Raw genomic sequence first — 16,426 nt, forward strand, 5'->3', positions numbered from 1 at the left:
TTTACTCCCCAAGGGTTTATATTAGGTCCCCTTTGGTTTCACTGCTATCTATAGAAGCTCAAGATGCAAAGTAATAACAGCAGAAACGTTAGAAAAATTTCATAATTTATTTTTCTGGTTATGGTTAAATATTTTTAAACCAAAAGAATTTTTTAACTAATCTAAATCGAACTTGATATAAACTTCAACCAAGCAGGTCAAGTCTTGATTCACTCCAGACATATTTGTTGATGTTGATATACTGAGCCAATGTATGATAAAAAATCTAAAACTTATGACCAGATAATTTGTTCAACTTGTGAGCTGAACAAAAAGTCATCCTCTGTATATAAATAAAGTACAACAGATGAATTTTTTATGAACTCTAACTTATAATTAATGATTTGAAACATATAATATAAATCATTTTAGAGAAATTCAGTTGATAATTGATGCTCATAAACCCATTCCCATTTAGTGATGGTAATTTGAAAACTGGGTGTATGAGGCACTATTTGGATAAGGCACGTATTAAAATAATAATCATATCTTGTTATTTATAAACATGTTTAATTTGAGCCATGGAAATATTGGTTCAAACAATATTATTATCAGTTGTACATATGTAATTTATTTTTAAAAAATTTGCAAGGCTCTTCATGTACTATACCTGTAATTTGAATGTATGTGAGTTATTATCTTTTTTATGCTTTTTTTAAAGCTCAGTATGTTGGCGGCACTGTTGGTTCAAGGTGTTTTAAGTAGCCAAGTCGTTGTTCAATGAATTTTGACATAATTCTGATGACATCTCTGTGAACATTCGTGGAGTTGACTTCTATCACAGGTGGATGTTTTCCCCAAATTCGATAAAACTGGATGAGCCTGTAAATAAGAAATTTAATTTGTACTTTTGTTATATTCAAATTGGTTATATACGAGGGTAGGCTGAAAAGTAGTGAACACATGCTAGTAGAACGCTAACGAAAAGAAATAGCGAGATGGGGTGAAAAGTACTGTAAAGTACAACTCTTAACAATCATTATTTATTTTTCAACATAGTCATACTGAAGACTAACACATTTCTCCCGTGTTAGTTGTGTAACAAGGTTTTTTTATTTTGTCACTGAAAATTTCTTCAGGTTTCTCTTGAATCCAGGACGCAATAGCTGCTTTCACCGCATTATCTAAAGTGTAATGAGTACACTTGAGATCTCTCTTGAGTAAAGGGAAAAAATAAAAATTGCATGGGGCTAGATCGGGGGAATAAGGAGGATGTGAAATTGGTTCAAACTTTAGCTTCCTCATTGGCTCTTCAGCTGCGTGCGAAGTATGTGGACGAGCATTGTGTGTTGCAAGATTATTGACTTGAGGCTGCCTCTAATACGACAAACTCGATGTTGGAGGTGTTTTAGAGTCTATGTATTGAGATGAATTTACTGTCATGCCTTGTTCCAGATAATCGGTCACATAAACTAAATGAGCATCCCAAAACACAGTCAAAATGATTTTTTTTGTGGATGGTTGTGTTTTGAACTTTTTCGTCACAGGAGAATCCAAATGTCGATATTCAGTGCTTTGTATTTTCTCTTCTGGATCATAATGGTGCACTCATGACTCGTCCCCCGTCACGATATTCAAAGGAAGTTGTCTCCTTCGTCATGGTAGCGCTGCAAAAGTTGCTGACAGCATTCCATTTGACGCTGTTTATTCCTATCTGTTAAACGGCGTGGCACCTAATCTGTACACAGATTTTCCGATATCTTAATTGCTGTATAATGAATCCAACAAGTTCCTTAGATATTCCAACATGATTCGCCGATTACTTTGAATCAAATCATCAATGAGTTTGTGATGCTTGTCGTCTGTGGCAGTGATCGGATGTCCACAGCATGTTCCAATGACAATTATGGCTTTTCCAGGCTTACAACCATGAAATGTTATCACTCATCGGTTATCAGTCGATCTATCAACAGCATCGTCACTTTAAACACTCTTTAAGTGATGATAGATTTCAGTAGGATTCAGTTTTTCAGCAGTTAAAAATTCAATAACAGCATGTTGTTTACATGTAATTGACTTAGCAATTGAATCCGACTGCATGGTTACGCTGCTAAAAACACAATGGATTGACGCAAGGTTTTCAAACTGTACATGTGTGTAGAGGAGGAATGGTACTTACGAATGCCACCAGGCGCGCTTGTATAGCTCATTTCAATCAAGTTTTATAAAAATGTGTGCATTATTTTTTAGCCTACCCTTGTATGTTGAGGTTAAATTATTGGAAAGAACATATTTACCTAGATCTGAAAGTAAGCGAGTCTTCTTCCGTGAAAGTGTTTTTCAAGTTGTGTGACGGAAGGTTCAGGAAGAAAATGACATCAGGCATGAGAAGGTCCCTGGGCCAAGTGTACAGGGGTGAGTCAGCTGGGGGTAGATTCTCTGTGAATGTAGCAACCATTCCAAAAGCTAACTGGTCAAGCCAGTACCTAAAGAAATCATAACAGAGTAATCAGTGTTAAAGGAAAAATCTAAATTATGTTACTGCTTCTGAAGAAACCAAGAGTATGCAAACCCTTCTTTTCACTGTGTCTGAAAAGAATTTTATTGCAAATTTTGGAAGGTCAAATTCTGTTCCCTCAAAACTCCATCTAGCGGTTGTTTTTAATTAAATTTACATTTAGGACTTAGTATTTCATACTGTTTTAATTCAGATAGATAGTTTTAATGAATAATTTAAGATAGTTTAGGTAACAGTGTTAATCTATAAAGAGGTAACATTTTATTAATAAAATTCTCCAATGATATCTAAAAGCTAACAAACAATGGACCAAGAGAATAAAAAGTAGAATCAACTCAGTAAAATCAGTGTTTGTAGACTTACTTAGTAACAAATATTTTTGGGGTGAATAAACAGGAGTTAATTCTAAGCAGTGGTAAGTTACCCAGTATGGAACAAAACTAGAATGTATTTTGTATTTACCACTAGTAGAGTATAACTTATGTGGACTGCCATATTACTTTAAGGTTGAGATAAAAGTAGCTTTTGTTTTGTTTTGTCAAATATCAGACCCAGTGATTAGACAAAACTGAACTGAATTGTTTGGTTTTACTAAGGTAGATAGTAGTCTATCAATGTCGTCCCACAACTGCAGGACCAGCCACTGCTAAAATAATATAAAACTTTGTGACAGTTGAATGACATTACATGAAACTGTGCTGGTTTAGAGAGGTAAGAAGAGAAACAATTATTTCCTTTTATTAACCTTTACCTCTCTGTATTGTATAAAGTGGTATTTTGTTTGTGTTTCTCATGACTTCATTCTCAGATGAACACTTGATTTTTTTAACTTTCAACTTCTTTTTCGTCAAACATTATGGCTATCGTGTGTTCTTTGCCATAGGAATTTTTTTATTTATTAATTTTGTGGGTGCTTAACTTTAAGTGACAGGCTTCTTTAGAAAAGAGTGTTCACTAGTAACTTCAGCAATGCCATTGAAGTCTATCAATTTATTTAAATCACACTGGATAGCATCAGATATCTTTTGTTAAGAGAAAAGTATACATTTCTTAAGGGCAAACTTCCCTTTAGTGTACCTGGTATGTACTTACCCCCCAGTTATGATGGGGCGGTGAGGCAGCAGCATAGCAGCATCATATGCAGTCGCATAATACCCTAAGCAATAGTAAGCTCTAGACATGGTCCTCGAGTCTGTATACTTCTTTCCAGTGTTTACCAGAAAGTATGGAGGTGTGAATTTGAATTTTCCACGTAGTTTTCTTGCAAGCATCTTCGTGATTATGAGTTTGGCTGTAAAATAAAACCACAATGAAAGGAAATTCTGTAAATGTTCTAGAATGAAGTATAATTTAAGACAGAGGAATGTTGATTTGTAACTCTTAACCTGTGTTAATTAAGAATTATTAACCTCATCACACTTTTATACAAAATAATTAAAATTGGTACTTTGGTATTATCAGGAGACCACTATTTAAAAAAAAGAAAAAAGGCCACTGTCCTAAAATTGGAAATTCCTCTGATCATCATTGCGTGCTTCGATGGCAGCTTCGGCGAAAAGAGAAAATACATCCTTCGATCAAGCTATTGCAGCCGTTCTCAAACTTTTTACTTCAAGGCCCCTGCATAATCCTGTGGTAGCCGGGCCCCCCTACATGTAAGCGTACTATATAAGTGAGTCAATTTTAAAATTTTAGTCAACTTTTATTTGCTTAGTTTTTGCACACTTTATGCATACTACATTAGAACCCTAATGGGGCAATAGGTTTAATCGTAATCAAGCAACAAATTCTATATAAACAATTACAACTTATTATTTATTTATTTCAGTTACTACAGTACATAATTGTTATTTATAACTCAAAGTAATCATAATAAAAAAGAGGCTTCAATGAGAAGGATGTGTTTGTTTGCTCTTTGTGCGTAGTTTGTCGAAACACGGTGTCAGTTTTGATAATGCTACTCTTAAGTTCCTTGGATATATCCAGTCTTTGAGCAATATTTACTCTCCATGGGCAGCTAGAGCAGAAAACCCAATTTCTCAAGAAACAAAGTGGCAAATGGAGTGATTATTTTCAAGCCTTTTCACTTCACTCAAAAATTGGGTGTTCCTTTTGTACGCCAATCCAGAAGGATGAGAGAGAAGATTATTTTAAACTTACTTCCAAGTTCAGTATCACCCTTGAGGTCAATGAGATTTTACAATTTTTTATATCATGTTGAGAGAGCACTCATCGACGGATGGTTTGAACGGATTTTGAATCCATTCCAAACCATCTAAGTCCTCTAAATAATATTTTTTTATCGATATTTAAGGACTTACCTAAGTGTTTAAGAAAGCATTTCTTTGGATTCTTTAGAATATTCTTTTATCCATTTCTTCAATCATAATTTTTTAAAATTAGGAAATAGCTCAATATTTTCACTTTTCAGACCGCCCTCGTACAACTTAGCTTTTTTTACAAAGATGTTTGCCTTTTCAGTCCATTGCAGAAGGTTTGCATCTTTTTTCTGTAAAAGACTTGTTTTGTAAATTTTTGTTTTCTCAATATATCTGCCATGTACGCTGATTGCAGAAAAAAGTCTGAGTCGGTGAAAATAATTGAGTTTTGTTGGTTTTCGTCAAGCAAAAAATGCAAGGATTTCATCTTCTAAGCTAAAATATTCTTACCAAAGCCTTTACTCTCGATACCCAGTGAGCTTCAGTATAAAACAGTAAAGCTGTGTGTTCTGAGCCGATATTTTCACAGAGAATCTTAAAAACTCTAGACTTTAAAGGATGCCCTTGAATGACATTGATTGTTTAACGACCATGTGTAAAATTTCATCATGTTCCGGGGTCATACCTTTTGCTGCTAAAGCCTCTCTATAAATTATGTATGCAGTGTGTCCATGTAGCTTCTGGAGCTACCTTTTTGATCAACCCTCGAAGTCTAGTATACTTTCTGACATAGTCCGAGCTCCATCTGTTCAAATTCCTGTACATTTGATACAAAATATGTCATTATACTGGCAAAAATGTATCAGTCATTTTGGAATGGTTTCAACAGATCAATTGCTGCTGGTAATATCAGGTCCTCTAATAATGTGCAGTGTTTTTCTTTTGAGCGATTCTGTGAGAAATCTGCTGAGATGCCAACAAACCCTTTGAAGGTACATTTGTAAATGTTTGGAAAAAAAGCACTTTTTGTTGATTTAACACTATAACGTTTTCGTTTCAAAAAACTCTCCATGTTTATTGTCAAGATGTCTTTTTAGTTTGTTAGGTTTTTCATGCTGTCAGAGGCCAGCACGGCTAGACAGATTACACACTGGGGTCATTCTTGGCCATTTATTATTGTTTTTGTAAAATCTATTGATAAATTAACTGTTGTCATACTTGCGCACTTTGGCTATGCTTGGTGCACTTGGACTTGGAGAACGAGAGTGGATACACTTACCGGTGTCGCACGGGTCCTCATCTTGAGCTTGACTGTCACTGACGCCGACTATTCATACCTGCCTTCACTGATGCGTCTCCACTTCCACCACATGTTACAGTTACAAGAAATCTTTTCATTTTGATGTAAATATATACACTTGTACTTTGAAAAGCTTACGCAAAACCAAAATTATCTATGAAAATAACCACAAAACATGGAGATGTGCTACATTCAAAACATGGGACTGCACTAACCAGTAGGTGTAGGAGTGGTGGGGGTTTCGAGGAAAGTCTTGTCGGTGTACATTCCACAGTATTTTACTGCCAATAAACTAAGACAAATAAAATATTCGGCACTATTATGATGACGGCTAAAAGTTATACATACACTCGTTGTAATTTAAACAATAAAAAATTTGCTTTATTATTTTGTAAGTAAATTAAAATTAATTTTTCAACCAAGCATATGGCCCCCCTGAACCTTCATTGCGCCCCCCTTGGGGGTCGCGCCCCCACACTTTGAGAGTCTCTGAGCTATTGTATTTAATACCTAAAATACATGCTCGGATCACATGAACGTCTGTAAATGTTGACTTTAACTTGTAATATATTATAATAAGTATGTATGTATAGGCTACTTACAAATACTAGATAGGGAAGAGTGGCCTCTTTTTCGCCGACATCACTTCCTTTCGGGAGGCCAAAAACAAGAACTGATCATCAAAATGGCATGTAATTTTCACAGTGTTAAGGTTCCTAAAGTGGTACATGAAGGTGAAAATACCTTTTATTTCTCTGAAAATCAATTTCATTTCAAAAAGGAAAGATCTTTTGAGGCCTAATCAGTTCAATAAATTTGTTATAAAATATTGGGAGATAAATAAACAACAAAATTATTAAATTTCAACTTTAATAATTTAGTGTTCATACAATAAAATATTGTTAAAAATACTACTTGATATTGAAATAATGGACTTACTAATTGAATCAGATTCTAGTAAAATTATTGTTCACACAGAAATCAAGAAGTCAAAATTTATAGGTATTGTTCCAATCCAACAACAATTTTCTGTTATATAAGCACAAATTTAGTTACATTATTTACTAATACTACTGATACTGATGAATTATTTGCAGTTGTAACTATCAGGATTTTATAGAATTCATAAATAGGTATCCATATTAATAATATTGTTGTGTATTCCATTAGAAAAACAATGAAAACTCATTCAATAGAAACTTGAAAAACTTCTGTTTGTTTTAGGGCATTCTACAGTGGATGAATTTATAGAACATAAAATTATATAAATAAACTAAATTCAAAATTTGAAATTTACATTTTATACATTTAAAAAAATTTTTGATCTTAATAAATCATTTTGATATCTCCAAAGTTAAACTTAGTTATATTTAATTTGATTTATTTTTTAATAGTAAGATATATTAGTAGAAAACACGTGTTTGAATTGACATTTTTTTTGTATTCAATATTGACATTGAAGACACAACTTAATGTTGTTATATATCAATAAAATGTGTGTTACTGTTATTGTTGTAAGTATACAAATTTAATATGAAGAAATATGCACACATGTGTGCACGTCAGGGGGTAGTAAGACATTTAAAGAAAGTTATAAAAATTTATTATTGCAGTTAAATTTCACAATAATGCACTTATTTCATCAAATACAAGCGTATAAACCAACAATTTTGTGATTTTATAGACCTTAACTTTATCGGTAAATTGATAACAATGGACTTTTTTTCTTTTTTTTTTGTTTCTTCCAGCGTGATGATTCAAGTATATTGTACATACATATTGTTTCAGTTTTAATATATATATGGGGACCACAAACTAATTTAAGCATAATGAAAGTTCTCATTACGCAATTATAAAGTGTGCGAGTAATTAATGGAGTCATTATATGAAACCTAGTAGTTAGTCAGTTTGATTCATTTAGGATTGAACAGAATTAATTGCTCAAATTATGGGCATCTTAATTAGGACTATCAGATGGCTCAGTTTCCATCTCTAATAAAGGAAATTAAAAACCAAATCATACTTACTTTGCCTGTGTGTTCCCTCGACTGCAATAAAAACATGCCTCTTTCTTTGGACCATCTTTGGGAAGATACTTGTAATATTTGGGCAGTTTCGGTTGAACACATGTAGTAGGTGTTTGATCTTTTGTAGATTTTTGTACTCATGCAAAAAGAAGGGTTACAATAATTTTCAGTACCTACAATTACAGTAGTTTATAAAAAGCCAATTAAGACATAGTGTTTTATAACAATAATGGAGAAGGATGGTAAATGATAAAATTTGAATAGTTGAGAAGGATAGTAAATGATAATAATTTGAATTATTGAGAAGTATGGTAAATAATAACAATTTGAATAATTGAGAAGGATGGTAAACATTAATCTCATAATGTTCTATCTGCTACTTAGTGCCTGATCTCTTACAATATTTTAACATCATGATTTGTATACGATAACTTCACATATTAATCTAAACAAACATTCTATGACTAAATATAAGGTTTTGAAATTTAAACACTACTTTTATGGGGTGAGTAAAAGGTAAAAATTATCATGGTCGATTCACTTTAGCTGTCTCTTATAACCTTGCTATATTAAATTTTGATCATAACTTGGTTTGAAAGTGATTATTATATCATTCCAATAACCTAGTTTCAATAGGTATTACTAGTTATGAAAACTACTTTTTGCACTGGAAATCATTTACTTGTCGAGATAGTATGCTACATCACACCACAGTCTATATTTTTCATGGTTCAATATTTTTGCATTTTGGCGAGTACCTGTCACACGTGTTTATATCAACAAATTAACACATGAGGAGGACATGAAATATCTTTCTAATGACTTATATGACTAATATCTTATTATTTGTTAAATTTGTACAAATGGAAATAGCCTATTTGATTTTTAAACTAATATTGATTCTCATAAGTTCTGTTCTCTACTCTTGAATTCAGATTTCTAACTTGACAGGTGATTATGCCAGCACATGAAGCTGCAATGCCAGGAAAATTACTTCTCCTAGGATAAATATGTCACCTAAAATTTGAGGCAAAATCAATTATGGGACATATTAGGACTAAACAATTATACTAATATGTTGCTAAATGCAGAATGTACTCAGTTCCTAAATTATTCCGAATTATGTATATACAGGGCTATTTTCTAAGGGTTTATATTTCCAAGGAGTTTTGAATTAGATTTTTTTACCCTATGTTATATTAATGTTTGTAAGAGAAATAAAATCATAAAACTGCTTTGAGATCCTGAAATATTAGGAAAGACCTTGATGATTTAGTTTTTAAAAACGCTGATTTTTACTAGCATGTAACATTATATAAAATTCTCACCGGCTCGGTATAGAAGACATCGAATGCATCTTGTAGGGGTCCAAGGATCCGCCATAATTTCGGTATCTTTCAATATCTGAAAATGATTTAATATGATTTAGGAAAAACTAAGAAATGTAATTTTTTTTAATACACTAAAACAAGAAGGCAACTAAACATTTCATTGAACCCTCACTTGTATTACATTATGATCTTCATAATGAATAACACTGCTCCAATGATCACCATGTTTTATTTAATTTTATGATGCGTCTGGAGAAGATTTATGATGCCTTACAAAATAAACAGTTATTTTATATTGGTTGTTGCGAGTTTTCAATGTAGTGGTTGAATAAGAAAAGCCTAATATAAACACCCATCTTCTCCATCGCCAATAAAATTAATGTTAATTGTTGTAGTTGTATGAACAGCCTGATTTTGTCAGATGATTGCTATTCATAAAAACAGATGTATACAGAAACTGCCATTAAAGAAGTTTTATTGAAGGAGACAGAGGCGCACTTGAGGGGGGGGACGAACGGGACCCTGTCCCCCCAAGAAACATTTTACAAAATAATCGGTTGCCTAATAGTCTATTTTTTGGTTAAAAATAACATTAATGTTGGATAACTTTGAATTCATTCATAACCAAGTAAATAAATTAAAATTTTATAAACTATTTTAATTTGCAAAAATTCTTATTATAATAATTTATAGATGCACATATCACATTATTGCACATATGCACATATAATTCAATTTTGTTCAAAGCACTAAAATATTTGAACTTCAAACCATCTCACAGCAACTAAGAAAGTGAGGTTAGTTCTATCTATTTCTTGTATGGCGTCTATCTGTACCCGATACTTTTAGTAGCCGAGTAAAAAATTTTGCTTGTAGCATACGGGTTTAGAATCATACGTTACAGAGTAGGTAACTCCTAAAATGGTTAAAGGTTCATTTTCCAGTTACTATTACTGCTTAACGAGTCCGAGTACTTTGTAAACAGGAACGACTGCTTTTGTAACAGTGCTATGAAAAGTATCTGTCGGATAGTTACCTGTAACAGTAATCTGTACCGGGCACTTACGGTTTGCGGTAACTTTGTACTCTCGAGACAAGATTAACTAGGTACAACGCACTCGTACCTGTTACAGTAGTGATTGAGTTGCCGAGCTCTGTGTAGATATGTACAGTTCGAGGAATTTAGCTGCGCGCGTGACCTTGAGTGTGTGTGTGATAGGCGGGAGGGGGTGGCGGGTGGCGGTGGTAGCATTATGCGCTGCGTTCCCGAAAACATTTCCTGTGACTCATGGGTAAAACCGTCCTTTCAGGAATCGTACTGGCCCAAATAACTCATCACCACTCGCTACAAATCAGTCTGTTTTGTGACATTGCTGATTGTAGTGGAATTAAATAATAAGAGAATACCAAATAATAGCAATTAATTAGGACTTATCCTTGTTTTTCAGTTGCTATAGTGTTGTTTTAACGTGTTTTTGAAAAATAGCGTATTTGTCAATACTAATCTGCAAATCGAAATCGTGAGTTTTTAAAGTCGTTAAAGAGATTGTTGCGCCTTCATCTCAGCGGCTACCACGTAAACGCAACCCGCCCACACAGATAGCGTTTATTTGTTGAAAGGGTTAGTATTAGGGCCCTATGAGCACAGCTAAATTCCTCCAACTTGTACTGTGTTTAGATTGTTGTGTCATTTGTTGTCACTACGAGGCAACACCAGCCTGGGTTAGTCTGGCGATTTTGCTCGTTAAAACGAGCGGTGCCGGTTACGGTAAATTAACAAAACCCTGCTAAATTAAATTTGTATTAAAAATTAAACGTTTTAAATAGTGGTTTACAAAAGTACACGGAGTCAATATAACCAGTAGAGCCCCATAACGTGACCAATGCCGAATTTTGTGGACCAACCGCTCAAGAATTAAAGTTAAAAATGATAATTTAATAACCACTTTTATTTTAATTATATATTTTAAAATTCCAAACACATACTCAATTACAGTACGCTTGTACGTATCTTGTGCAAACATTTGGTCTTAATTATACCATAAGCTTCCTTGTTATAAACTTTCAGAGTTGCAGTTTGGTTAAAAAACGTCAAAAACCCTTATTCTTCGTTATTATCGATAACTGTTAAATTATTGTTACTGAACAGTTTGTATATTTCAAAACGCAGAAATAAACAACCTTAATTTTAATATAACACATTTTATTGTATCTATATTATTTAGTTTGTGTTCACGTTTCAAACTCAGATATGTATACTTTTTGGTATGAGAGTAGACATGAAGATTTAGTTTGATCTTGATTGGTTGATTTAAACTTAACAGTTTTGTTCAATATTTTGTCAATGTTTATGATTAAATTTTGTTTTAGTTAAATACACCAAATAAACTGTATTTTCCCACAGAATATTTTTATTATCCCTGTATAAGCTTCCAATTATTGGTGGATAAGAGTGATGGTTTTACCGTAAAGTTAAAAACACTTTGACCTGATCTTTGCCGTTTCTTTTTTATTAGATAAGAAGAAGTACTGTAAAATAACGAATGTAGGGACTGAATATTTAAAAAATATTTCCCGGGCTCTCCTACTGATCTGGACATTTTTTACGTATTCCTGACTCTTCGATGTTCCGGACACCCTCCAGAGAAGTTTTCCTGGATGCGCCACTGGAAAGGGAGGCGCGTTCTTCAACTAGCCAGTAAGCATCAAGCAGTGTTGCCAATTTGTTTCCTAACTTTCAAGCATAGTAAATACTAATTAGAATATGAAGCCTTAGTGTCCTAGTATAGTATGATCATTACCATAGAGTATAAAAGAAAAAAAAACAACTGGCCAAACAACATTCTTGACAGCTTTACAAAAGTCGTTTGAAAATATCGTGTGATTGTCACTTTAAACGATGCTGAATGTCATCAATAAATATTTTGAAAACAATCACTTATAAATGTAACGCACTACATAGTAACCTTTTAGATGACAAAGAGGAATAAATATATAGCTATTATTAGCACAGAGTATGAATTCTTTCATACAAGCCACATCTTACAATGATGACGAAGACGGAAAACTGTGACTGGTTATGAATAGTCAAATACATAATAGAATGGCCCTGAAAAATTCTTAATTGCTCAATATCTTTTTATTTACTAATGTATACAAAAACATAATGTTATAAGTTTGCTTTTATAGGATAACGTCTAATTGATTAACAAGAAAAGTAAGACTCCAGAGACAATAATAAAATATATTTTGTGTGTGTTGTGCGTTATCAGTGAACTCAACATATATCTTATCACTATAAAGATACCAAACTTAAAACAGTTCAACCTGGCTTTTTGAACCCTAGATGTTAACCCTCCTGTTGATGACTATATTACCTGAAAATGATAAGGCCGTTTAAAATTTTTTGTAAGCATATAAAACAGTTTTTTTTACTTATAGGCCTACAGTATTTTTGAAAGTCATGCTTATTGTATATCAAAATTGTCATAACAAAATGTAAAATAATAAAAATTCATGCCTTAGGTGTGAAAAATGTGGCTACTTTGATAAGTAAAAATTTTTTGGAAAATAAATTAAATAACACTTTCGCGCACAGTCAGATTTCTTAGAAAACACTATATACAGTTTTCAAAATAACCAATATGTAGACAAATTTACACTAAACAAGAAAATATATACCGGTAACTATACTGCAAAAAACAATTATCCTAAGGTTGTATTGCCAACTTATCCTGATTTAATATTGTGAAAGTTAATATGAAAATAAATATTGGTGGTGTTATATGTTCGTTATGGTGTTATATGTAAAGTTTATACATTACACTGTTTCTCAGCCACCACAACAAATTATGTTTGTTTTCTCACCAAAATGTTTTGCTTAAAAAAAACTGTATAACATTACATACTATGTTTATGTTTGGAGAACTTAAGGAACGAATCTTTATATTTGGCACACTCTGTAGTAAAAAATATTTTAAAAAAACTGTTTCCAAAGGGTTATTTTATGGGGAAACTATTTAGTTCACTATTCTGCGATAATACGTTCTCTTAAAATCGATTCGAGAATACAGTTTTACATGAAACATCCTGTATATCTAGTTTTACAGATTAATTAAGTAGATTTGTAGATAACCTGTCACCTACCTTTGGTGTGCTGATCGTTACAAAAGACGCATAAACATAAACCCACGGCAAGAACTAGAGGCAAACAAAGATTAACAGACATGGGTAGATGACAGCTGTGCGTTGAACTGTCATCTTATCACTAGACAGATCAGATAACAACTCAAACATTCCAAGAGCGCAACAAATAGTTGGAGTGAAACTTCCAGCTGAATATTCTGTGTAAACTCTCTGAAACTTCGTATGACGGCTAATGGCAAACTTGATTAAACTTAGTGTAAATGAAAACGAGGATTGTATGTTTCAATTGCATTCTGTAAACATTTAAACTTTAGACGTTTGTGAATCTTGATCCGATTACTACAGTACTCGGTTACTTTAGTAAGATACGTGTATCTATCCATATATAATATATGCTGTTACCAAGTTGGTAATGCTGCAATGCTTATGAAGCAGTTCGCTCCAATACAAGCATTTTACAATATTCTGTGCCGATCTTCACATCTTGATATTTAGTAGCATATTACTTCTAGAAATTATATGCAACTGTTACGTAAAGAAATATACAAAAGTTATTACAAAAGTCTAACATTTTAGAAATTGATACAGATATATTTACAACAATTCTAAAAAAATCCTAAAAATGGAAGCTTTTGTAACTATATAATTATGTATATGTTATGTCGTATTCTGTCAATTGACAAATTAATCCAAGACAAATTAGAAAACTGTTATCCTCAGTTTGAAAAAATCTTGTCGGAATGATAGATTATAGTATTTATTCCTACATACATACATGCGTATTGCAAAAGTATTATGTTTTTTTTCACGGAAGGATCATATTTTCCTTATGGCTTCTTGTAATGAGAAGAAGAAATAAAACTAAGTAAAACAGATAAAAAACCATAAAATGAAAATACAGGAAGATTTTTAGAAATATGTCTAAAATATGTCATCATAATATGTTAAAAGTATAAAACTCACTACGTTTTTAACAATGGAATCCATCTTCTTCTTCAGTTACCACTTACGTACAAAAAGGCATATGATTAAGCATACACAATATGCAGAAGTGGAAAACCAGGCTATACGTTGATACGCCTGTAACATTAGAAGGAATACTGAAACAAACCATTATTTTTATTGAAACTTTTTGCGACTTTTACTTGAATTCGCTAGTGTTGTTTCACAATAATGGGAAAGAATAATTTAATGTTAGAAAATTGTTACTTCGTAAGTTTTTTATTGTTACCAACTCGTGTAATTATATTTTCCAGCAATGATCTAGTTATCAATAATTCTCTTTTTTTATCGATAAATTTTATTTATATATTGAGTTTGTGGTGTTATAATTGTTTAAACAACTGATAAACGAAAAGTTCCTGATTCTTGTACTCTATATCCTGTTACTCCGTAAGCAGAGCAAAAGTCCTTTTTTTAGGACTAAGTGATATTTCAGTTTCTTGTGCCAAGAGCACACATTGAACTATAATCTATTTGCCACAGGTGTTTTTAACAATTCAAAATCAATGATTCCAGCAATATTGTGCTTTTCAGTATATAAAATAAATTCCTTAGGTAAGAAAAAAATGAAATGGGATTGACTCAGGAAACGGGCAGGGGTGTTCCGCTTCTCTTAATCGTGAAGGGTCCGAAAGTGCTCTCTTAAGAGTATCGTTGAATGTCGGTCTGTCTATCAGTCTGTGCGATCACTCTTTTTAGAAAGGATCTACGGACTTAAAACTTGGCACGAGTATATATGTCCTTCTTTTTGTCCATGGAATAATTATTCATTTTAGGTCAAACCTACAAGTATAGGAAAAATAAATTCTAACGTTTTTACATAGATATGGTGGGCATATAACGAGGATGTTAACGAGTAGAATGAATAAATTTGTAAACTAATTAAAATTGTATTACTTTTTACAAAATGAAATGTTTAAACTTGATGAAGTTACTTTGTGAGATTGGGTGTTACGTTCTTTGGGGCATACAAAAAATAAAATCTTATTTGTGATATGTTATGACAATTTGGTAGTTTAATGGGTGTTTATGAAAACAGGAATTTTTGTATCAGTATAGAAATATGTGCTTCTAAGTAGTACATCACAGAAATACCTAAATCTTCGACCCCAACCAAATTGTTGTAGTGCTAAAACTTAATTTTCTGTAATCTGTACGACTGAATTAGAAGAAAAATAACAAGTTTGGAAAGTTATAAAAAAATGATAGTATGCGCACAATATTGTAAAAAGTCGGTAAAAAGTAACTCAGTACCGTAGTAATCGTTTTCTTTATTGAAAATAAGATTGAAAAATGGTGTTTTAATTTTTACAATATTTTTAAAATTTAGCCAAACTGTATTCATGGTTTTATGTATAATTAAAAGAAGCAAGTTGAATTGAAGATGAATACCACGCAAAATTAGTGTAGGTATCCTGTGTTGTCGTGGTCCGATCATAACTAGACTTAATATGGAAAATGCACACAATTAATATTCCATAAACGTATTAAATTTCCTATAGATAATTTTATATTGTTTAGTAATTCATATGTAATGTTTACCTTGAGTATAGCTCACAAAAGTAAATAAATTATGTATATAACAGAAGTTTCACTATAAAACGCTTATTCGTGAAGTCGTTTACTAAGGGTTGTACCGTACTAAAATTGATATGTTAAAAAAGCCCCTCTTGTTTCTATTTCAGGTTGATATAATAGCCCTTCAATATAGTGTATTTGCCAGGGATTGGATATATCCACTCTGCACTCGTCTATCTTGTTTACTTTGGCTAACCAATATTTTGTTGATTGTTTTGTTGAATTAATGGAAAAGCAAACCACAAATATCCGCGTTCCGCGTAGAGCTGCACCGATCGCGGTCTGTTTTTAATTAATTAAAATGATAGTACGGCAATCCAATCGCTTAATGGATAAAATATAATCACAATCGGATTTATTGAAGGATTTTTGTTTAAATTAAATCT

General features: G+C 32.4%; 1 protein-coding gene across 1 annotated transcript; it reads right to left on the bottom strand.

The window, feature by feature from the left end:
• Nucleotides 1-527: 527 nt before the first annotated feature.
• LOC124353768 (UMP-CMP kinase 2, mitochondrial-like) lies at nt 528-13,580 on the bottom strand. Its single transcript, XM_046803768.1, has 6 exons — nt 13,461-13,580; nt 9,312-9,387; nt 7,984-8,119; nt 3,590-3,788; nt 2,277-2,465; nt 528-861 (listed from the first exon to the last, which is right to left on the bottom strand). The coding sequence occupies exons 3-6, from the start codon at nt 8,036-8,038 to the stop codon at nt 702-704; spliced, it is 603 nt and encodes a 200-aa protein (XP_046659724.1). The 5' UTR covers nt 8,039-8,119; nt 9,312-9,387; nt 13,461-13,580; the 3' UTR covers nt 528-701.
• Between the last annotated feature and the right edge of the window lie 2,846 nt (nt 13,581-16,426).

This window comes from Homalodisca vitripennis, chromosome 2, assembly GCF_021130785.1.
Source record: "Homalodisca vitripennis isolate AUS2020 chromosome 2, UT_GWSS_2.1, whole genome shotgun sequence".
Classification (NCBI taxonomy): domain Eukaryota; kingdom Metazoa; phylum Arthropoda; class Insecta; order Hemiptera; family Cicadellidae; genus Homalodisca; species Homalodisca vitripennis.

Bases quoted from the DNA above. Each gene is read 5' to 3' on its own strand.
- LOC124353768 (XM_046803768.1), bottom strand. From the start codon at position 8,038: ATGGTCCAAAGAAAGAGGCATGTTTTTATTGCAGTCGAGGGAACACAC. The intron at 3,789-7,983 runs GTAAGTATGATT...TTTATTTTACAG, and splicing joins CGAGGGAACACACAGGCAAA to CCAAACTCATAATCACGAAG. The intron at 862-2,276 runs GTAAATATGTTC...TCTTATTTACAG, and splicing joins TCGCTTACTTTCAGATCTAG to GCTCATCCAGTTTTATCGAA.